Here is a 23,374-nt window from a genome sequence, read left to right as displayed (position 1 = left end):
CTTTTACAGCTGTCATTACAATTTCAGACAGGATGACAGTACTATTTAAGGGGCTTACGATTAGCCATCAGGGAGTGCAAATATATGAAATGACCAGACAAATTTGTGAGTAAATCAATGCTATCCTGGCAGTGGGTTGCACTGAATATCAGTATGTGATTTTAGGGTCTATTCCAGAAAAAGAGATGAATAATCAAGGAAATGACATGCCTAAGAAAAAACAAACGATGCTGGTAGAAAATGAAATAGCTAGGAAAGGTTCTTCATGTGTGGTCCTTTAAGACAAAGGCATTATTTTCACCTGAAACCAGGTTAAAATGTTAAAAAAACATTATAACACAAATCCTTAAATACATTCATTATATACAATATGCTTATAATGTATATTCTCCAGGACAGGCTATGAAAAAAGAGTAACACACCAGACTTCAGACCAAGTAAGAATAGTCCTGTTTAGACAGAGGTCTGGTCATCTTTATTGTATGTGTAATTTGAGATGATCTATTAGATGCAGAGTTACTGTATTCAAGTGAAGTTGTGCTTTTGCTGTATCAATTAATATATGCTACAGCACATTAGTATTTTGGTTTGAAATTTTGCATTACGCACAGTGCCTCCTGTGATTCCAGTGCTATGACTGTACAAGTGCAGGAATATCAGAAATCCGAAGCACTACTCGAGAAAGCAGCAAACATTATCACAGAATTCTGCCTGGATCCACAAGTATAAGGCAGTTCTATTTCTGAACAACAGGTGTGGATAAGATGTCTTTAACCACTGATGTTAGAAAATAAATTTATTATATACCTTCTAAGACGTGTTTTTTTATTTATTCTTAAAACTAATGCCATCCTACTCCGCAGCACTGCACTTAGCTTCATATGTATTATACTGAAAATTAAAGAGCACTAAACATAAGTGCTCAGTGCTCAGTGCTCAGCCCAGTATTGGTGTAGAGGATGCGATCATCTACATGCTGCAAAGGGCCTACTCACACCTGGACAGGGCTGGCAACACTGTAAGGATCATGTTTTTCGACTTCTCCAGTGCCTTCAATACCATACAGCCCTTACTTCTAAGGAGGAAGCTGGAGGAGATGCAAGTCGATGCCTCCATGACCTCGTGGATCACTGACTACCTGACAGGCAGACCACAGTCTGTGAGACTTCAGAACTGTGTGTCTGAACAGATAGTAAGTAACACAGGGGCTCCTCAGGGGACAGTTCTTTCTTCATTCCTCTTCACCCTCTATACTTCGGACTTTAAATACCACTCAAAGTCATGCCACCTGCAGAAGTTCTCAGATGACTCTGCAATTGTGGGAAGTATCAAGGGTGGGCAGGAGGAGGAGTACAGAGGACTGGTCAGCAGCTTTGTGGAGTGGTGTGGGGAGAACCACTTGGAACTGGATGTAACAAAGACAAATGAACTGGTGGTATATTTCAGGAGGAAAAAGGTCAAACCTACTCCTGTCTACATCCATGGGAGTGGCGTGGAGATGGTGGACTCCCTTAGTACCTGGGAGTGCACATCGACGATAGACTGGAATGGTCTAAGAACATCGAGGCCATCTATAAGAAGGGACAGAGCCGAGTTTACTTCTTGAGGAGGCTCAGGTCCTTCAATGTAAGTAGTAAGATGCTACATATATTCTATCAGTTGGTGGTAGCGAGCGCCATTTTCTACGCAGTGGTATGCTGGGGCCCTGGGATTAGAGCAGTGGATTCTAAAAGGCTGAACAAGCTCATCAGGAGAGCCATTTCTGTCACTGGGTCTGACCTGGACTCCTTGGAGGTAGTGGCTGAGAGGAGAATGGTGTCCAAACTAGAGGCCATCATGGACAACATCTCCCATCCCCTCTATGACAGGCTTGTAGAAATGAAGAGCACGTTCAGCAATAGACTGATTCATCCACGGTGCGACAGGGAGCGCTACAGGAGGTCATTCTTGCCTTCTGCCTTAAGACTGTACAACGCATCCACCTTGCGTCTGGGCAGAGGCAACATTGACAGTGATCTGTTTCTGGACTGAACGCATCTACACATCTACTGCTACATCTGTTCTCTTTCTTTTCCCGTTTACAACCGTTTTTTGTGCAATATATGCCAGGGATCCGTGCAATACATTTATATTTATATCTATATCTATATTTACATCTATATTTATATTCATATGTGTGATACGATTTATCTGTGTACTGTTCTGTTCTAGTTTGTTCTTTGTGTGTCCAGACTGTGAGTAACTCTTTTAGTGCACCCCTCACTGTACTGATTGTATTGTATGTATTGTACTATTATTATTATTGTATCATTCGTTACACTGTGGCTGTGTTGTCTGTGTAAAGCTGCTGTTGCACTGCAATTTCCCTCACGGGATCAATAAAGTATCTATCTATCTATAACTGGTGCTCTGCAATATCAAAAGCTTTTACCCTACAGTATAAAAATATGAAAAATAAGTAGTGCGTTTGTTTTCATTTAAAATTGTGCAAGTAAAAAACACAGGAAAATCTCTCTGTAAAAAGACAGGGACTTGGGTACCAAGTGAGCACAGCATGGACTGGGCCCTGTGCAGCAGCAGGATGTTGGTCCGGATCCCCTGGCTTAAAGACGCAGGGTGTAAGCCACAGCCTCCTTCCGCCCAGCTGGGTTTGAAAAAAACCAGTGAGCCGAGCATTAACTGCAAGTGGCATCTGCCGTCTGACTCAAATCACCTTCCATCAGAGGCACTTCACCTCGTGACTGGGGGCTAAGAGCTTCATTAACCCACGCTGTCCCGGGACCCTGAGTGTCGTGGAGAAGGCCACAGCATTCCTCCACTCTTCCTGTGTTGCAGTGCCTGTCTAGTTTCAGGAGACTAGCAACCTTTTCTCTGTTGCTCTGAATTTACTTGGGAGTATTTTTTGTGAGCTTGGCTCTATTTTATTGGAAGGTGGTACATGTGCTTATTACAAAAGTATGAATGTGTATGTTGCAATCATGCTGCCTTAGTAGTACAATAGAGTTCTGTATATCAGCATTGATAGGCATATATGTAAAGCAGCGTGTGGAAACAACAGAATTAAAAGAAATGAAGCAATACTGTAAGCTTTCTCATATTTTTGTTTTTGGTTTGTTTCCCGGTGCAGCATAAAGGGAATGATGATGTTCTCTATAACAACTCACCTGCGATTACACAGGCTGGGTTTTTATTTCAGATTGAATCCCTGCAAGAGACTAAACACACAAGCTCTGATGTGCCTTTCTAGAACAAGCCAAGTACTTTAATACTACATTGTTTCTGGTGTCCCACTAGAAACATATTACAAGATGGCAGCAAGTTTGTTTGGAGACAAAAAATTAAGTAGGAACAGCAGCAGCAACTGTTAATGGGCTATGAAATTGTTAGAATTCACATATCTTCTGTGTTTTAGTTCATAGTACTATTTTGCTGGGCTGTGTTCCCTGCTAGACCGAGGACAGATGGTAAAAACTATCAGACAGGGACTGTTGCTTCAATGTCTCTCTCTCTGGATAATCAGCAAAGACAGACTATGAGCAAATAGCAAAAGCACTTTATTACTCACAAAGGAACAAGAAGCAGTTGGTCTTTATAACGCAACAGTAGTTAATGCTCAACATTGCTAAGCTCCATTCCAGACAGACTCAAAGAAGCCTCACAATGTTTTCACAAGAGATAAATGTTTAGAACCTAGTGATTGAAATCAATAAATCAGGATAATATAGAGAAAGATTTATTGTAACTGAATTAACAAACCATTAAATTATGCCTATAAAATGGGCTCTTGGATCATATGCTCCCTGTAAAATTAAATTAAAATACATCTGTTATAACAGATCCCACTTTTCAACTTAATACTGTTTCCTACAGTAGCTGTATGGGAAATATGTAAAAGATGCACAATGCCCTTAGATCCAGTGCAGGCCTTCAACATTTTAAACTTTAAAATGTATTAAGCTTGGATATGTTATGAAGATATCATCAATCTTTCCTTTAATATTATAAGGTTACAAAGATAGAAAGATATCAGTGGGGAACTTTAAGAATCAAACTGCTAACAAGCATTTCACCTTTTGCTGAAGTTCCTTTCACCAAATAAAGAGAGATCTAATTGAAGTATTGGGATTTAATCCACTAGCCAGCAGATCATCTGTGATGAAACAGGTATTTTCTTCTTTTATATAACATACTTAAATACATATTTATAAACATATTCAGTGCAGATTTGGTTGTTTCTTTGTAACGCTGCAAGCCAAGGTAACTCTCATTAGAAAGCGACAATTCTGAAGTTAATTTGTTAAAGTGTTAGTACTGATGTATTCTTTGCAAGCTATGTTTTTATAATGCAAAGGAACAGATAAAGGTTTATTCCATTCTGAAAGCAAAAAAAAAAGAGACACATTGTTCCGGCTGTGGAGACACCTGCAGAAGGCTCCACAGCTGAAATGCAGTGTCTCTTTCCTATTCTCGTCCGCATGGAATAAACCTTTACTTGTTCTTTCGCAGCCTGCACATGCTGATGCAGCTACCTACTCGATGGTTTTATGACGACTGTTATGAAGAAGAAATGAAAAAGTAAGAGACAAAATGTAAACAAAATACGAAAATAATGTTTTTGTTTTGTCCTGGGGAGCCCAGTTGTCCTTTCCCTTATGTACAGAAGCATGACTTTGTTAAAGATTAGACTGAAAAGGTATTTTGTGATTTTCAAGATGGCAGGACTGACCTGGGGGCTGACGCTGGGGCCGAAGCCCATGCCGGGGGTGGAAGGGACGGACATGGAGTGGGGGCCCATGGGGGAGCTGATGACGGAAAAGGGGGAGCCCAGGCCATTCATAGGCGAGCTCAAAGTGCTGATGGGAGAGTGCAGCTGACCTGACGAACCCAACGATGATGGGCTGATCCCCGAGCCCATCAGGGACGGATGGAGGGTGGGCGTGTTCATTGCCCGGTGAGAGTTCGGAGAGCTCAGAGAGGTGGAGTTCACTTGAGCAGGAGACTCTGCAAAGGAAAGGACACTTTAATCACTCACTCTAGCTTGAAGAAAAAATAATCTGTTACATCAGTATTTAGAGGGCAGAATCAAATCAGTTGTAGCCACAGGCCTTTTCATCATAACCTGAAGCACAGATGTTCATGAAATTCTTGGTGCTGCAGCAGAACATGGCAAATTAACCACTTCACCCTTATAGTTTCAGCTGCTATATAATTGAACCCTGCCAGTTTTTCATACATGGTATGTGGTTCTTGAAAATGCCATTAATAATCCTGTTACAAAATACTCAGAGCATTAAAAAAAACACTAAAATTGGTAAAACGGGTCCTGGGCTGTACAGTGGCACAGTGGTTAGCATTGCTGCAATGCAGCATTGGGGCCCTTGGTTCAAATCCTGTGGTGCTTTCTGCATGGTGTTTGTATGTTCTCCCTGTGTTTGAGTGGATATCCTATGAGTGGTCTGTTTTTCTCCCACAATCGTAAAGCATACGGGTAGGTTAATGGCTTCTGGGATATTTGACCCTGGTGTCAGTGTGTGTGTTTTTGTGTCTGTGTATGCCCTATGATGGACTGGTGTCCCATCTAGGATGTATCCTGCCTTATGCCCAAGGTTTGCCAGGAAACGCTCTGACTCCCCTGTGACCCTGTATTGTATAAGGTGCTTAGATGGATGGATTTGGTCCCATCGTGGGTAATGATATGAGCTTGACAGTATGATCTACTTCAAGGTCATCAGAAAGAGGCTGATTCAGTACAACCAAGTCAGCTACCTTTCTCTTTCCCTTGAACTTGATTCCAGTTATCAGGCCCAGCTGTCATAATCATTCTCTACAAGGCAGTAGAAGATTGAGTTAATCTGCCTGTCTCAGCTTGCTGACAGAGCCATATATTCACTAATGATGCAACCTAGCTAGATTTAAAGAAAAACTTCATGCTGCATGAAGCAGTACTATTCCCCTTCATGGTCTTTTATTTTGTTCTATGGGTTAACTCATTATGACCCTGTTTCAGACAGATTTAGAAGATGTATAATCACCCAAACAACACTCATATATTCATTTTCTGTGGCTCAAAAGTGCAATATTACATTAAAGAGAAACTAATCTATAGATAAACAGAGGCAGACAAATGTAAAATATTTGCATCAAGGCCCTGTAATTACCACAAATAGTCACTCTTTCTCTGAACATCATTTTAATCTTTTTTTTTAATTTTGAAGCTATGGTTTTACAGTCAGGTTTTGTTTTATATCCCAGTTGTTTATTGACTGCACTTTCCATGTGCATTGAGACTATCCATATACTTTTTGTGGTCAGATACCAACATAAAAACTACTATCACTGCCACATGCCTCCAAGTGCCTGAGTCACACAGCAAAAACAAATGTCAACTCCACTGCACCAAAAAAACAACATCCACAGGCTTGGAGAGTGATAACACTGTAGCTCTATATGCCCTGTTATACTTCCCCCTTCTGCCTAAGAGGTTTGGCATGGCATTTTCTCTTACACTGTCTATGAAGTGCCATGGCTGCTTTACATATATGCTTTTTATATATCAAACACCAGACAGACAGTCACAATACCATTGTTCTAAAGGTACCAGCCTGTGAGCATGTCCAATAGTACCAAACTGAGGTTGGAGAAAACTTTGCAGATGAAATTAGATATAGGGACCATCAATAAATGTAACATTTAATCTAACAGGAGTCCAAATCTAGAGGCACCAAAAAAATGAGCTAACCCATATAACATAGTTCTGTGCACAACTTAAGCTGTATAGCTGTTCTGCTATACTTCAAACAGTTAACTGTTTAGTCTGTATTTACAATTAAGAAATTCAACATGAATCCTCAGAAATCCAGCTCTTGAGAGACACAATACAAATTGGATTGGCCAAGCTCTTCTTTGTTTCACAGCATGTATAGGCTATTTTGTTTCTTTTGACAACAAAATAAAAATGATTTATTCATCTATTAGCTGACAGTTTGCAATAACAATATGTCCTGTTTCCAGAAGTACTTGGTTCCTATTCTATTAACGTCACTGTCAGGATCCACAGCATGCTCCAGACCCAGAGCAAGACAGTTGCCAAAAACACAGCCCTGACAAAGGACGGCCATTGCAAATCTACACCCCCCACACACCCCTCCTCCAAAGCAAATGGTTGCATGGCTCTTGCCCAACCCAAGTTAAACACTTACACTGCATCCTGATCTCCTCAGGAACATTTCCTGAAAACACAGCACAGGGACAACATCTGACAAAAGCCAGCCATTGAGAATCCAAAGGACTGGAGTGCTTTCAGCTGGAAGAACCAGAGCACTTTTCATATACCAATGTCTTTCAGAATAAGTGTTCAGACAAGGGCTGACATGCTTCGAAGGGGGTTCCTTAATAACATTTTAAAAATATTTAAAAACTATTTAAACACAGCTTCCACTACGGAAGGATTTCTTCCGATCAAATATCACAGGTCTTACCCTTTTACCTCACTACCACAAAGAAAACAGTTTTCAGTAGCCAAACAGCCTTCAGCATCCAGGGCTGTCCATCTATGGGTTGAGGTGAAAACCCTTCAGATCTTTGGTGTTCGCAAACCAATTTCAACAAAAGACAGGAAAATAATTTAATACAATAAAGAAGCAATGCTCAGAAAAGTAGAACTACACATACAAAGCCAACTTGGCTTTGTGCTATGGATCTAATGGTTTGGAAAGCAGTCTGTCTTTACCATGATGCAAGCTGAGGCAAGTAGATGTGGTACAATACTTTGAAAAAGACATTGGAACAAGTCCACTTGCCTCAAACCTAAATTACTGAACCTGCAAATCAATTTATTAACTGAAAATGTGTAAATTCTGTCTTGGACACATAGGAGTTGAAAAGACTTGAGCCCTGCGATGTACTAGATTAATAAAAGAGCAACAGTGGCTACTAACTTCCTTAGCCTGAGGAAATGCCTTGTTACCAAAAGACCAGTTTTGATCCCTCATTACTGATAAACAGTGGCCAATCCCCTTTCCACAGAGCTGTTTGTGTGAGCTTTTTCTCTGCTGGCCCCAGTTAGAATAAGATTACAGGAGAATGAATGGGGCTCTTTTCTAAACCTCTTGATAATCCCCCTTGAGAGAGAACCAGCTGGTTATGCGGCACCATTGTGAGGGACTGCTGAACAAGCTTGAGACACATGAGAGAATGGAGAACAGCTTTAAAGGCACACTTTATTAAGATTATGTGCTGCCAGTGTTGGAGCAGCCAAAAGAGCAGTACATTATTTTATTTACAACAAAGGTTAGGAACATGGCCACTGAGATCTCAGGCCTAAGATAAGGCATTACTTCCAGGCCCTCTCTTCTGTTTTGTCCTGACCTAGTAGGCTCCAAAGTTACACACATTTTCCAGGGGGTGAATTCTGTGAACTACACAGGCTCTTCTGGGTTTTCTGCAGTGTGTGTAAAAAAATATAAGAAGTATAAAAGGTTAAAACATGATGAAAATAAGGCCTCTCCTGTAGTTCTTATTTAGAATGGTATCCTAGAATGATGACAACTTAATAAAGCAAATTCCATTCTAAATAGTTCCTTATGTTCTCTGTTTTCTTGGAGGTTCATTTTGTACCCTTACATTGGTTTCCTCTTGGTTTCAATATGTGTTTAGTCTTTGTCCCTGCAGTTTAAAAAATGATAAACATCTAAATAAAATCTCTCATACTCCAACAAAGGAAAGTGATGCTGTATTTCATGTTTGGAATATGATACACAATTTATTTTTCAAAACTGTATATATTTCTGTATGCAGGAACAGAGGTTTGAAATACATAACGTAATTTTCTTAACTAAAATGGGTATGTATTGTTGTACTACATTTTCAAGTACTGGTTACACAACAAAGTTTGCAATGAGACACACAATGACATATACTCAGGTAAAAACCACTGTCAAGATTATAATATTTAAGAGCAGAACATAATCTACTTCACTTCTAGCTGGGAAGGGTTTCAAAATGGATATGATATGGTTGCAAACAGATTTTCGTTCCAAGATATACAAAAAAAGATAAATGTATCTTTGTGGCCAGCTTAATTGATATTTTCTCTAAACAAAAAACAAACAACTGCTGAAGGAAGATGTGTTGAGAGCTTAAGTATTCACATTACATTATTTGAAAAAAAGCTAATTGTTTTGTGAATACTGTACATCCTCAAGCATCCCTGCTGAAGTCGATGTCAGTTAAACTGTACAAAATACAAGACTGCCAGCAAGGATGACTGAGACTTTGTATTTAACCACACAGTGGGGCATGGGGATTGGCCACAAATATGAGTTTCCCCAAGTGCTGCCAGTAGCCCCCAGCCCTACCTGTGAGGACCACCCACAGAGTTCCACTGGCTTGCCAGAGGAGTGAGTAAGACATGTGTTGTTAAAGAACTTATTTCAATCTACAAAGATACCCCTCCCTGAGCCTCTTCAGTCTCAAAGCGTTTGTTCTTGTATAGTGCCGAAAACCATAAATGAGCACATAAATAAACTATTCCAGGTTCATCTGGGGTTTTGTTTACCGTTTCTATCAAGAATTTCTAAAACCCTTTGAAATCTCATTGACGACATTCTAATAAAGGAGAAGAGAAATCCAATAACTGTTGTAAGTTATTTTCCTTGGCTGCCATTTTATGAACTGGTTCATGAAGTCAGTGTCCAAAGCTGGGGAGTGAAACAAGTAGGCTTTATTTTATCTTTCCTTGCCAACCTTTCTGAGCCTGCAAGAGCACACTGGGTGGCATTGCAATGGTTGGGACCTTTTTAAATCCTGAAAAAACACCTGCCTTTGGAAGCTTAAAATTCCAAATTGATAAGAGTTTAAAGGGTACTGCGACCCCAAAGGGAAATCAGGGGAAACTGCACAGTGGACAACAACTAATTAGTATAAATGATTACATAACCACCATCTGGCAAAAGCATTTTTTCCATTTAAAGAAAATGGCAGGCATTATCCACAGACACAACAATCTGTTAAACCAAGGAAAGCTATTAAGAACTCCTACTGTAATTAGTGTAATGTGCTATTTTTTCTAATTTTGTTTTTGGATGTTTTGCCTGAAACATCTGTCTCATTACCCTCTAATGTGCTCACTGCATTACCGATGAAAGGAAATGTCAACAGTTTTTACAGCCTGATCTGCTCATGCAGTTTTCCTAAAACCTGCTTATTAAATTGTGAAAATAATTTGGATCATAATCTCTTATCACCACTACTGGTTGTTTTTCACTGAATACAATAGCATTTCAGTTGAGGATGGTAAAAAAAAACAGCTGCACAAGTAAAGTCTGGTAAAGTGATTTTACAAATGATGCCTTACTAAAAACTGTATGTTCCTTATGGCCGAATAACAGTTTTAAAAGAAACTGGCCAAAATGAACATCTCTGTTTTGCAAAACAACATTGACAAAGTGTTTCCAAGTGTGTTAGAGGTAAGTGTGTGAAACTGTGTGCTCAGTACTTGCATGAAAAATCTATAATTTTAGGTGACGATGTGGCAAAAGCATTGTCACAGACAATTAAAACAAGGCTACTTCTGGAACACCCAGTTACATATGGACACAGGTTAAATGACACCATATTCTATGGAAGAACATTACCAGAGAAAAATAAAAATAGCAGATCCTGCAATTTTTCTGTCCTCTGCAATGAACAAATAATGTTCTTTCAAATAATTCCAGTGAAGAGAAAACAATGAAATGAGCTAACAAGAGACAGATGGATCTTATTAATATTTTGCACATTTAGCAAAAATAAGTGGAGGAAAAACACAAAAGGCATGGAAAATGACACATTCTGTATGATGGCAGTTGTTTGATTTTAATGTGTATGTTAAAATGTCTTGCAGAATGCTGTTTTAAAAAGATTTTCCTTTACTGTGTAAAAACCATATGCTCTTACAGTTACAGATACACAGTGATCTTTATGTAATTATACAGCTAGAATATGAAACAGATGACAATGGAATATCAGAAAGGGTGTTGTCCATGACACATTTCCACTAGGTACATTTAGTCTTCCTGTATGTGTACAGACAATGCAACAGGTTGTTCATGAATATGGGCACTTGGGAAAGGGACCTTTGGTCTTTGTATCAGACCATGGCCTGAAATAAGCACTGAATTCAACACTGTGGAATAATCCAAAAAGGCAACTCACTCAAGTTAAAGGGATCAGGAAGTTTCCTTACTACCGTAGATAGGGGGAAATAGACCTGTGAAGTGCTGTGACAGACTGAAGGCCTGAATTGAAGTACCTGCCATACTGTGGCAAAGCTAGAATTACCTGCCCTATAGAATCCTAGTGTTTTTCTATATACATGAAGTCTGCTCACTTTTTTTAAAACAATGTGTAGATCATCAATGCAATTCTTTGAATACCGACACCAGGTTTGAAGGTCACTAACAGGCCACACACAGTGTGACTGCCCCACCCTCAGCACACTTTAGTTCATCAACAATAACAAAACAACAATACTGCTAAACATTCAAACAGGTTTCATGCAGTCTTTTTCACTTCTTTTGGAGCCATGGTACAGAACCTACTAAAACTGCTTACCACTACAAAGCAATTGCCTTGCCCCTCATCAGAACTTGGCTTAGTATTGCTATCACTTTCAAGATTGCCACTGAATTAAAGAAAACGTTCTGAAAATCTGGTGTCTGCATGGTCAAAGGCTCAAATTGCCTGCAGTACTCAAGTAACATCAGTATAAAAAATAAAATACAAAAACATGTACTGCAAACTTTAAACAAAGCTATGCTTTATTAGTCTCTTTGTAGTGCACTGCTGCAGCAGGAGTAAGTTACCAGACCAAGACAGCATTTAGTTACAAGGAGAGCAGAGTGTATTTCAGTCTTCACAGGTCACCATGGAAAAGCCCTTTCATCTAAATATCACAGCACTGGTACCTGATCATGAGACACAGACTAGTTTCCATTGTGCTGTGTTTCAAGTCGGTCTGATCAAGCTGTATCTTTTGATCTATGTGTTACTTGCTTGACAGAGCAAAGGCCTAAGTTAAGAAGTACAGGTATGGACACACACTTGAGTTTAATCTGAGAACTTGTAGTAAGATGTGATGTGTTGTTTTTTTAGTAGTATGGTTTTGCTCAAGAGTTACTATGGACAGTTAAAATTCCTTGTGTAGTAAGGATTTTTTGTTATCGCTTATTAAAAAGACTTTGACTTAAAGGTTTTATAAAAAAGATAAGTACCTGCCACAAATGTGTAAAAATAAACATCAATTTAATGTGATACCTTTGAATCTATTGCTTTAATCAAATTCTTTTTGCAATTCTGAATCAAGGAATTAGATGAATGTGTAATCCTATTTCTCAGTGTGAGCCATGAAAAAAAGTTGTGAAGAGAGTATCAACAGTCAAACAGAAAAGATGTTTTAAAATGTTGTGTTTTCTTCAGGCTAGGTTCTATATTCCAAAAATCGCTGATCTGAGCCTTGACTTGTCCACTTATTAACTAAGGCTGCATTACCCTAGTGATTCCTGAAGTGATGACATCACCCAAAAGGACATCAGAGGTCCTTGCTTCCCTGTGGTACAGAATTGTAGTCATTCTGAATTTGGATGGGTACACAGCAGAAAGTAGTTGGCAACTACAAATGTAAAAATATTCACAAATGAACAAAGAAAACAAATGAGCAAATACTGATATAGTCATGTGTATTTGGGTTTTGCAACAAACAATATTCCGATTAAATGTCAAGGTATTTTATTTTTAACTCTAATGAATACCAGTGTATTTCTCAGATAAAAGGGCATTTCTTTGAAAAGGTGTTAGGGACTTCCTCTTCCTTTATACACAAAAGAGAAACAGTTTCATACCCACTGTTGAAGTTTGTTATTCAGGTAATTGAATAATAAACTTTCACACTTGTTGAGAAGAATAGCACAATGAGAAGGTGAAAGACCTGCTAGCTGAGGCTGTGGAAAAATGGTGAAAAAGTTACACTGCATTTGCACTTACAGGCTTTCCCTAGAAAGAAACAGCACATGGTACAAACTGAAGAAACATAGGACACAAACTGAAGTGTGTGACTGCTTGTTTATCTGCAGGGCACAAGAATTTAAAAACAAAAAACAAATGAAAAGCCATGTGTGTCTGATTTTCTAAACTATGTTAGAAATGCTGTAAACGGTTTAATACATGACAGTTTCTGTTCTTGGTTGTGGCAGTACAATAGGTGAGTCCTGTGTGCAATCTGCATTAGTTTGCCAGATGTATGCTGGGCAACAAATGCTTTTCCCACCTTCTCTACATTCCTAAACGATTCAGTGCCGTAAGAAATTAAGTTTAAGTCATACCCTGGCTGCATAACATTTCTGCCCTATTTTTCTCTCTTAATCCCTGTTGGCATAGACTGTGCCCTGGCACATTACCATAGCCTATAGCACACTGAATTGCCTTCTCTGTGGACTCAGGTACTCAACATCCCTTAAATTTAAAATGCTCAGGGGTTGTACGCATGGTATTCTGTGTGCAGGCAGAATCTGAACAAACATCCTGATTTAGCAGTGTTGAACATGTGTAAAGCTGAGGATTTTGTTGTAAGATTCACTTAATCAGAGATAATGATGTCAGTACTGTTTCATGTGTGCAGTTATTCGCTGTTGAATCCTGAAATTTTTTACACTAAACACTAAAGGTTCTCCTTCTAAACTAAATTTAAGTAGCTTTTTTTCTTTTCATTAAAAAAATATATTTCTATTTTAAAAAATCATCTTGTGTTATCAAAGAAATAAAATTTGAAATTAATATCATATGAAGTGAACCTTCAAATATATAATATAGCATTTGTCATTTTGCTCTTGATTGAAATTGTTAAGTAGATATTAGCCTTTCTTTACAGTAAAAAATTATCTGATTATAAGGCCCATATATCTTTACATCAAAAGTGTAGGAAAACCCCTGCAGTCAAAACAGTCTTAAGCCATACAATAATAGTATGAATGCTGAGGACAGAGATATATTACAAAAGTAGACAGCCATAGTTATGCAGTGCACTGTTCATCAACATCTCATTTAACAGAAGTGCTATTACTATAGAGCTAGAATTGCAGATATATGCATTTTTTGCTCTTTAAGCTTTTAATTTTAACCAGATTTTCTCATAAACCAATCTGGGAAACAAAAGAATGCTGTTTCCTCTTGGACACACTGCTAAATGCAGTTAGAAAACCTATAAATTTCAAAACTCTTATTATTCAGAGCCTCAGGGGATTTTTTTTTACTAATAAAGTAGACATAGCTTTTAAACAGGACAGGAGCTGGAAGCACATCCAGTACATACAGGCATTCACTGAGAACTGCAACAGAATCCTTGGGCTCCTCATTACAACATTACAGATGATCAATCACTTTTAATTATTGCTGCTCTGTATTACTGTTTTAAATACTGCAAGAATGCATTTGGAACATTTATTATAAATAAATAATATATACATATGTTAGCCATTTGTCTGCACAAAGTTAAGTAATGAAATGGTTAAATCCCCGCTTCCCAGAAATATAGCTTTTCTAAAGACAACCATTAAGTCCACTCTTACTCAAATACAGTAATAACCCTTTCCAAATAGTGTCTAGCCTCAATTCTTTCAGATAATTAAGTTACGCTGTAATTATCCTGCTGGTTGAAAAAAATCCAGGGATACATCAGTCAAACAGCAGCTGCAAATTCTTCTGGCACTAACCAGCCATCAGCTCTGTTTCTCTGGCCAAAGACACACTTCCTGTTACTTTCAGGAGAAGGTACAAAATTCTGAAGCATTCCATTATTAAAGCCACTATCCAGAAGAACAGATAACTAAATCCCAAAAGATGTCCAATACTGAGGCTCATTTCTCCTTTTATTAATGAAGCCTTTCAAGTATTCATCATTTCACTCTTTGTGTGTATAACAGTTATGAAAGCTTTAACTGGTATTAGTTTAATTTGCATATTGGGAATGTGGTAGCAAGAGCTACAACAGATTCTTCTCATAGCCTTTAAAGCACATGCCAGTCTTAAATCTTAATCCCATATACTGTACTGCACATCTACAAAAATGTGGCAGAACTGAGTTATTTGTATTGTGCTCTTATAATATTGTGAAATACTGGCTCAGCTCTTGGTGGTTTTATAATATCAGATATTGATATTACATATCTAAAAGAATTAAGTTTATCCTCCAATCTTCAAATGTTGGCACATCTTCTCAGATTTTGTTAAGCGCACATTTCCATTTGAACACTTAAACCACAAATGAAGGCACTATCCACCAAGCTAATGGTTGGCACGTCTCTACAATCACACATCTAGAATGACGACATCTATAGATTAATTTTTCTAAAGGTTAAGTCTGACTTCCTGCTTTTATTAAATCATGTGCTTCAGCACCAATAACTAAATGACTAGTATCCCTAAATGGTGTTATATTGCCAGTCTCAGCTCAGCATCACGGCACCTTTGCATTCGTTTTATTTTTCCACTATTTCTTGGCAAAAGAATGTTCCAAAGGTGATGCCATCGCTACAGCTGGTCCAGGAAAAATAAAATAATTCCTTAACTTAATGAAGCTGTTAAAATATTATGTCATCAGATGTCCACACTGCATCATGCAAGACATTTCACAATGTACCAGTAACTAATCTTTCCAATCAGTGAATAATAATTTTGATGAGAGCTGTTCTTCCAGAAGAACATTCTTGTTCTCTTAGATTTTGCTTACTACCGTACCTACTGAACTGAACTACATATATTCTGAAAATTGTTTGCAGATACTCAGAAGCCTTATTTTAGAGCCCATGTGTCTAAGCCAAAAGGTAGTCATGTTTAATTAAAAAATGAACAGATCTGATACACTGAATAATATTTAAACCTCAAAATTCTTTTTTATGATTAAAATTACAATTAATGACATTTCAAAAATATTTTTGTACTCGGAATGATTTTACTGCAGTCACCATCCAATATAGTAGCGAATACTAACCAGATGCTGTGTCCAAATAAATTCTTCTGGAAATGTTTGGTTTGAGCACAAATGAATGGGTATTCTTTAAATATTTTCATTCATGTTATATTTTTTTAAATTATTACAACTAATTTATAGCACAATCTTTCATCTAGAACACTTGCTATTTTTGTACACACATGCCAAGGACATCTGCATAATTATTATTTTCCGTGTAAAATACTATAACTGGACATATTCTCTTTAAAGATATGCTGAAATAATTTTTTAATGGAAATGCAGAAATGAAAGAAAACATCTTCACAATGCTCCAATTTGGACCATGTCATGCTTACAATTTGTTATTAAACTGCCCAGTGTTACAGCAAAATAATAATGACACCCAGGCTAAAACTAGTATTCTGGCATTTGTTTCACTGGGATTTCAGGCTAACAACTAACGAATGTTTTATGAAAAATCTCAAAGTGTAGTGAAGAGCATGGATGACTTTGACTGTTCTTCAAAAAAGGCCAGGGTCACGTTGTGTGTCATCCATTAACAAATAGAGTCAAGAGTTTTATCATTATGCAGACAATGGTAGCCTGGGCAATGGTGAGAGGACTACACAGGGCAATCTGTCCTCTGTTTCAAGCAGTTAAGGAGATAAACCCAGGAGTGGTGAGAAGCTTTTCAACAGGTCTTGTGAAGCCTTTGCTGCCACACTCTGCCTTATCTGCCCAACAGCTGGGAGCTGGCTCAATACTCTCACACATTTCGACAGTCAGGAGAAAACAAGACTGGCACCTAATTGTTTTCAATTTGCAGTCATGACTAGACAAGATCTGAGCTGACAGTGGAACTGTGAGCACAATTGCAACTGTAACTGAATACACTGACAGCTTAAATAAAGGGATTCTTTCTACACATTCTGCTTTGGGCATTTGGGGGCCCCATATTAGTAGGACTTTGAATCAGCTTGCCCTGTTATAATGATCTATAAATAGGGGGAAAACCTATGCCACCCATAATATCAAAGTAGGTGGCCATTTGTTGTTTTGTGCAGGGTTATTACAGAGTTGTAATTGCACCTCTTTTGTTTTATTATGAATTTAGAACGCAGTATACATATCCTTATTATAGATTTAACCCTTTTTGTATACGAGCAGCTCAATAAAGATATACAGTACTTAAACACTGTTAACCTACTTGTTCACCTTGGGATTAAACTAATGACCATGTAATTATTTTATTTTCTTAATGAATGTGGACAGTATTCCAGCTTGACTATAAGACAAATAAGAAAAAGGAAAAACAAATTATTTTCTTAATGCTGGATTTTTACACTTACAGAACAAACTGATTCTGCTAAAACTGACATATTCATTCTAAAGCTTTTACAACACAGCAGTGACTAGAAATTTTCATTGTTAAAGGGTAAATCTTGAGTGAAACAAAAATCAAACAAGAATAGCCCAGTTTAGAATGCATTAGGTCATTGTATAACAAGTTTCAGAAGTACCAAAGTAGTTTATCAATGCCTCAGTGGGTAAAAGCAGAAGAGACAGGAGCTGGTGGAATCTCAGGTCCTCTGTTTAAGATTTGTATGTATAAACTCTTCAAAAAAGCTGATGATGTAATTTAGTTATAATGCAATTAGCACATCTATTATGTTGACTGTATTTGCAGTAAAATAACACACGTGATTGCATCTGCTTTCTAAAAGAAAAATACTCATTTGGAAATTACTTGAATAAATCCTAGTGATAATACAGGGGTTGGAAACTTCATTTTGGTGGATAAAAATGGTTTGGTGGAACGGTTTTAAGACATTTGTGTGTAAAGACATGGGGATGGAGGCAGGCAGGGGGACGTGGAGCATTACTAACAAAGTTTGAGGTTTATTTTAATTATTTTTAGAACAGCACAGTCTGTTGGCACCTTTTTTAGTGGCTAACTGAGCACTATATTCGCATCACATACAAAATACTGTATGGCAATAATAATAATAATAATAATAATAATTGCTTACACTTATATAGCGCTTTTCTGGACACTCCACTCAAAGCGCTTTACAGGTAATGGGGACTCCCCTCCACCACCACCAATGCAAGTAAGCAATTTACTTAAAATTCCACATCTAACTATCAAAACTAGGCCACATAATTCTCTTTATGTTGGTTAAAATCTTTCAATATTTTAAGCTTTTTCCAGAATATAGTAATCATGGGTAGTAATGACCTTTCAAAAAGTCAAGCGATTGTTCAGTAACCAAAAGATGATTTACTGCAGTTTTACTGCATTCCCTTCCTGTGATGGGTCGTTTCAATTAGGGATTTGGAGATTTCAGTCTGACAACTGACATTTTTGTGTCGTGAAACATTTTGAACAGAGAGACCATGCACTAAATAAAGATCACTCTTTAAAGGGCTCAGTGTGTATAGTAGGTGCTTTCTGGTTCAGTATCTTCTGAAATTGACTTGAGAAAATGTTCATCTTGTGGCTTAGGAGGCTTCCCTGAAATGACTGATGTTTGACATTGGCAGTCTTGCATTAAAGAGATGTTTTGGAGCTTATCATTTTACAAGGAGTCAGTACATTCCATCGTGCAGTTTGGGATAGTGTGTGCTCTGGTGTTTATTCATTTTTTTGGATGTAAAATGCAAAGATTATGGTTCAAAGCAGTAGCCAATGAACTGGAGACAAAACTCTAGAAAACATGGTAGAGGCAAACAGCAACATAAATTATCAAAGTACTTTAGACACGTTTAATCAAATTATTCGTTATATTTAATCTTTTTAGAAAGATTCATATATATACACTGATTTTGGACCTTATGTCAAAGTGAACTGCATTTTCCTCAGGGCGGTAATATGGGAGCTTTAGTATAAATTCTGAATTAGAAACAACACACAACAATAAGACCCTGTTAATGTGATTTCTTTCTACAGTTTACTGCCAAAGCTTTGCCTTCAGTGTTCTGATTTATTCATTATGCATTATACATGTTGTACACAGAAACAATAGTTAATAACCTTAATTGCATGGTTAGAATTTTAGATTATAAATGGGTATAACATAGCTTTGTCTCCGGTCTCTGAAATTCTTTGTAAATACTGAGAGTAATATACTGTACATATAATTTGAGATACTCCCATTCTTGCAAAAAAAAAGGATTTCCAAAATACACAATGTACTTTATTATACTGATGACACTGAAAGGCCAAATTAGACACTTTGCTGCCACATTACTAGATGCACAAGGTTTAAAACTGTGGTTTCTCAGACCCTAATTATCTAATTGAGGTAAGCAAGTCCAGGTCTATATCTAATCATGATCTACAAAAGTACCCCACATTGTTTATTTAGCCATAAAGATGTAACCTATACTGCTTAATTACCCATGCAGCATACATGAATATATCTCATTATTACAGCTGCTTAATGCAGAATTCATGCATACCTGAAAACAAAAATCAGGAGATCGACCTATTATTTTTCTAATGATATAATGGGTCTAATATTAAGCTCTTGCACATCCTGGACAGCATATGTACATGCAGCATGAAGTCAAACCCAATCAAAAGTTAATGTCCCATAGATTAAAAGGAAAACAACAGAAATCCAAATGAGCAATATAAGAAGCTGAGCTGGACTGTGTTATCTACTTACAGAAAACAATTGTAATTCTTAAATGATCTTTGTTTCACGTGTCCTTCCTGTAATGCTTTTGAATGTCTCACCTAATCAAATTTAAATTAGTTAAATTACACTTTGTTATTAAACTACCCAGTACATGGGCAAAATAATTGTGACTAGCTAAAACTAGCATTCTAGTATTTGTTCCACTGGTATTCAAGCTAACAATACACAAACATTCTATGAAAAACCTCGAAGTGTAGGGAAGCTCTAACTTTCAGAGATAGACGAATGACTGACACCAAAATATCTATATGCTACGTGTTACAGGTCTCAATCTGATTTGACTTGCTTTTTTAAAAAAAACACTAATTGTTAAAACAAAAAAACTTTTCATTCAATGACTAAATGCATTATACAGTACTTATATTAAAAAAGTAAGTGTTAGCAACAAGAAAAGAGAGTTTATTACACTGATAGTTTTTCTTTAAGAAAAGAGAATCATTTAAATGTTAACGTGAAAAATTCAACCAAAGATTTTTCTTGGAGAAATATACAGGCTGAACAATGCAAATGCCAACTGCCCACACTGTGGAGTGACTGAAGCACAAGATGAGTCAAGCTGACTTCCAGTTGCAAATCACAACAGGCTGCCTTTCTACTTCTGTTACTGAGTTAAGAAGACAATTGCTCCTTATCTGGTCACAGTGAAGTTACACTGCCAATAATGTTGATAAGCAAAGATGCCAAAAAGCAACTTCATCTGGTGAGCCTCTTGATAAGAAACTATTTTGGTATCCCTTTTATTTCAACCCCCAAGTGCCTGGCTATTTTCTATGCTGACACATTACTATACATGTCTGTGAACGGTGCACATCCATTATCTAATAATTATTGCACATAAAAGTGACTGGAATCAATTTGTTAAAAAAGGAATACACTACATTCAGTTTTGGAAACTCAAAGACATTGTACTCAGCTTTCCTCTTTTATCAGAAGCAGATTACTCTCTTTTTCTTTAGGAAGAATTCTGATAAACAATCATGTGTTTACATCTTTGGTAAAGGATAAGAGAGACGGTAAATTTCATTCCTGCATCAGAAAATAACTAGGGGTTAGCTCAGCTCAGACCACTTGCTATGTGGTGTGCAATATAAGGCACTTCTTTTTCAAGGTACATCTCACAATTAACAAAGTCATTAGAGCAGAGGTTCTTAATCTGGGTAAAAAATAATGGTGCTAACATAGCACTAAACATTTTCCACTAGAACTTAAGTGCTTGTACTGTCTTAATGGTGAAAACTTGCCATTCTAATTACAGGCAAACTAAATGACAACAGAGAACCTGTTTTTTTCACCCTGCCATGATGATGGAAGCTAAAGTCACATCGACATCAGCGCAATGGTTTACAACTGACGCCTGTGTTTTATCTGGCGAGACCATGGCCACACATAAAACCTACATGAGAATGCAGCCATTGTACTCCTGTACTACCTGCAGAAGCTGCGACTCGCGAGCTCACTCCTGCATAAGCAACAGGCCTGTCTCAGACAGTCATTTTTCAATTAGAGACAACAATCAAATGTGCCAGTTAGAATAATCCAAACCAGGATTTTCCATTAATCCTGCTTTGAAACAATTACAGTCATTCATATCCTACTTTGGGGAAACGTAATTTATACATCAGGCTTGTGACCCAGTCTCTCTTCCCTGAACACAGAGTTTCCTGAAGTCACAGCTGTAATATATCAAAAAAGTTGAATAACGATAGCTAGCAGACTTTTTTTTACAAATTCGACTTCTTCTGGCCCTAGCTCTCACACTGTCTAGTTAGGTACATTTAGAGGCAATCACTGTTATATTCAAATATGTATTTGTACCTTGTTCCATTACCTATCAGCATAAATTTCAGTTTTAAATTCCTTCTCTAGACCATCTTTGCTTGAAGACAGATGCGCCTGCTCTGGGTTGCTGTCTGAACTACTACTGTGACAACACTTGGCTGAAAAATACAGCTGAAAAGATTTGCAACTTATTTAACATACTCCCAGTTTGCAGTAGGGGGGCCTAAAAATCTCACGATATACTGTCAAACCCTCCCAGCCCCCAGCTTCCCGCTTCCACTTCTCTGTCTTGCCCACAAGCAAGCCAATGTCTTTGCAGTCCTGTCATATTAATATTAATTTCCTTCCCAATTAATGGAGGATTCCCAAGAGCATACTTCATGATACTTTTGTGGAGTTTTCTCTGGATGCTTGAGTTTCTTCCCACCTTCCAAAGGGCACACTGATTAGGTTTATCACTCTATCCCTGATAAGCGGTGTATACAAGCTTCTCTTAAAACATTTAATTTAAAACTTTTTAACTATCTGACACAACTGAGTGACTCACTGTTTCCAATTGTTTTTCACCTGCAGATATCTAATAGAGCTCTTTTGATAGATTAAGTTCCCAGCCAAATTAATACAAGCAGAATATGAAAGTGTTAGAGTTAATTATCATCTCCCATTTAAACTAATGAAACTCCTAATATAAGAAATGCTAAAAGGATGTGCCTCTTTCCTGATTTGATTAAATAAAGAAATGTGAGGAGGGTAGTTTTAGGATTAACATCATTTAAAAAGGAAAAAAATTATAATTAAGTGAAAGTTAAGTTAATTAAGTTATCGTACTAAATATATAAGCTGTCTCCTTCCAGATAACAAATTTAGTATGTTGACTGGCATAAACAAAACTTCTGCTTCTTAAAACTAAATACAATCATGAGATAAACATTAAAAAGATTTGTGTGTTCTGTTTATTTTCTGACTGAAATCATCACATAATCTTGTGACTTTCTTACTTCCCTAACCTGAGTGCAAACTCAGGCTAAATTGCTGTACCTTCTCATTCTTTGCCACAGAGCAGATGTCTCTCTTAGACCGAATATGGGCTAGAAGAAGAACTGGCAATAAAATGGGCTATAAATGAATAATATGAATATGTTAACGTGTGAGTCTGGATGATAAAGATTTTCAAATTCCTGTCAAGGGGAAAACGAAAGGCTGGTTTCCATAACAATCCCCCAAAATTTATTGACCATATAACGGGCCTTTGAAATATTCTCTTGTTTTCTTAATATTATTTTTTGTTCACTGTACTACATGCTCAGAATCATTCTAATGAAACACAAATGTTGGATGATCTGAGCCTTGGCCCACTGCAAAAGAAAAGAATGGCCCTGGGGTAGGTTCTGCTCCTGCGCCCCTTGGCTTCCAAAACCCCTCACAACAGAGACTACAATCCTCCAGACTCTGGGATCAGAGAAGAGAGGGATAGGGAGGGGGGCAACTCTGGGAAACTATGTGACTACGTGCAACAGGAAGAGGCCTAACAGGCTAGGGGAACACACACACTACAGTGAGAAGAAAGCTGTGCCAGAGAGCTTAGTCTGCTGTTTTCAGCTCACAGCAAATAAACAACAACAAAAAAGTCAAAACATTCTCAAAAGATTCCACATTAAGGGTGCAGTGGTGTGATTTCACAATGCGCCAAAGAAAAACAGACTTGCGCAGTCTGGAACTGAAACCGCATCATAGCTCTACTGCTGTGTCCACCCCAGGGTGTTGCTTCTTTGCTCTCTAAATGTACATACTGTATACAAAGGTGTCTGGATTCGACGTGCTAGCATCCTGGCAGGGTGTGGGCTATCTTCTGTAACAGGATGCCACTTCCGCTGCATGTGGTAAATCCGAGGAGGGCAGACAGATAACT

General features: G+C 37.7%; 1 protein-coding gene across 3 annotated transcripts in view; it reads right to left on the bottom strand.

Annotated features, from left to right (window-relative positions):
- The window catches only part of LOC148643982 (retinoic acid receptor RXR-alpha-A), a 134,792-nt gene that overhangs the window by 41,077 nt on the left and 70,341 nt on the right, over window positions 1-23,374 (bottom strand). For all 3 annotated transcript variants that reach the window (XM_088615495.1, XM_088615496.1, XM_088615497.1), the window contains exon 3: window positions 4,727-5,001. In XM_088615495.1, the coding sequence (XP_088471621.1) occupies window positions 4,727-5,001 (275 nt within the window). The remainder of the gene's footprint in view (window positions 1-4,726; window positions 5,002-23,374) is intronic.

Source organism: Lepisosteus platostomus, chromosome 21 (assembly GCF_059453375.1).
Source record: "Lepisosteus platostomus isolate fLepPlt1 chromosome 21, fLepPlt1.hap1, whole genome shotgun sequence".
Taxonomy (NCBI): domain Eukaryota; kingdom Metazoa; phylum Chordata; class Actinopteri; order Semionotiformes; family Lepisosteidae; genus Lepisosteus; species Lepisosteus platostomus.
This window is presented reverse-complemented; position numbering and strand designations above follow the sequence as displayed.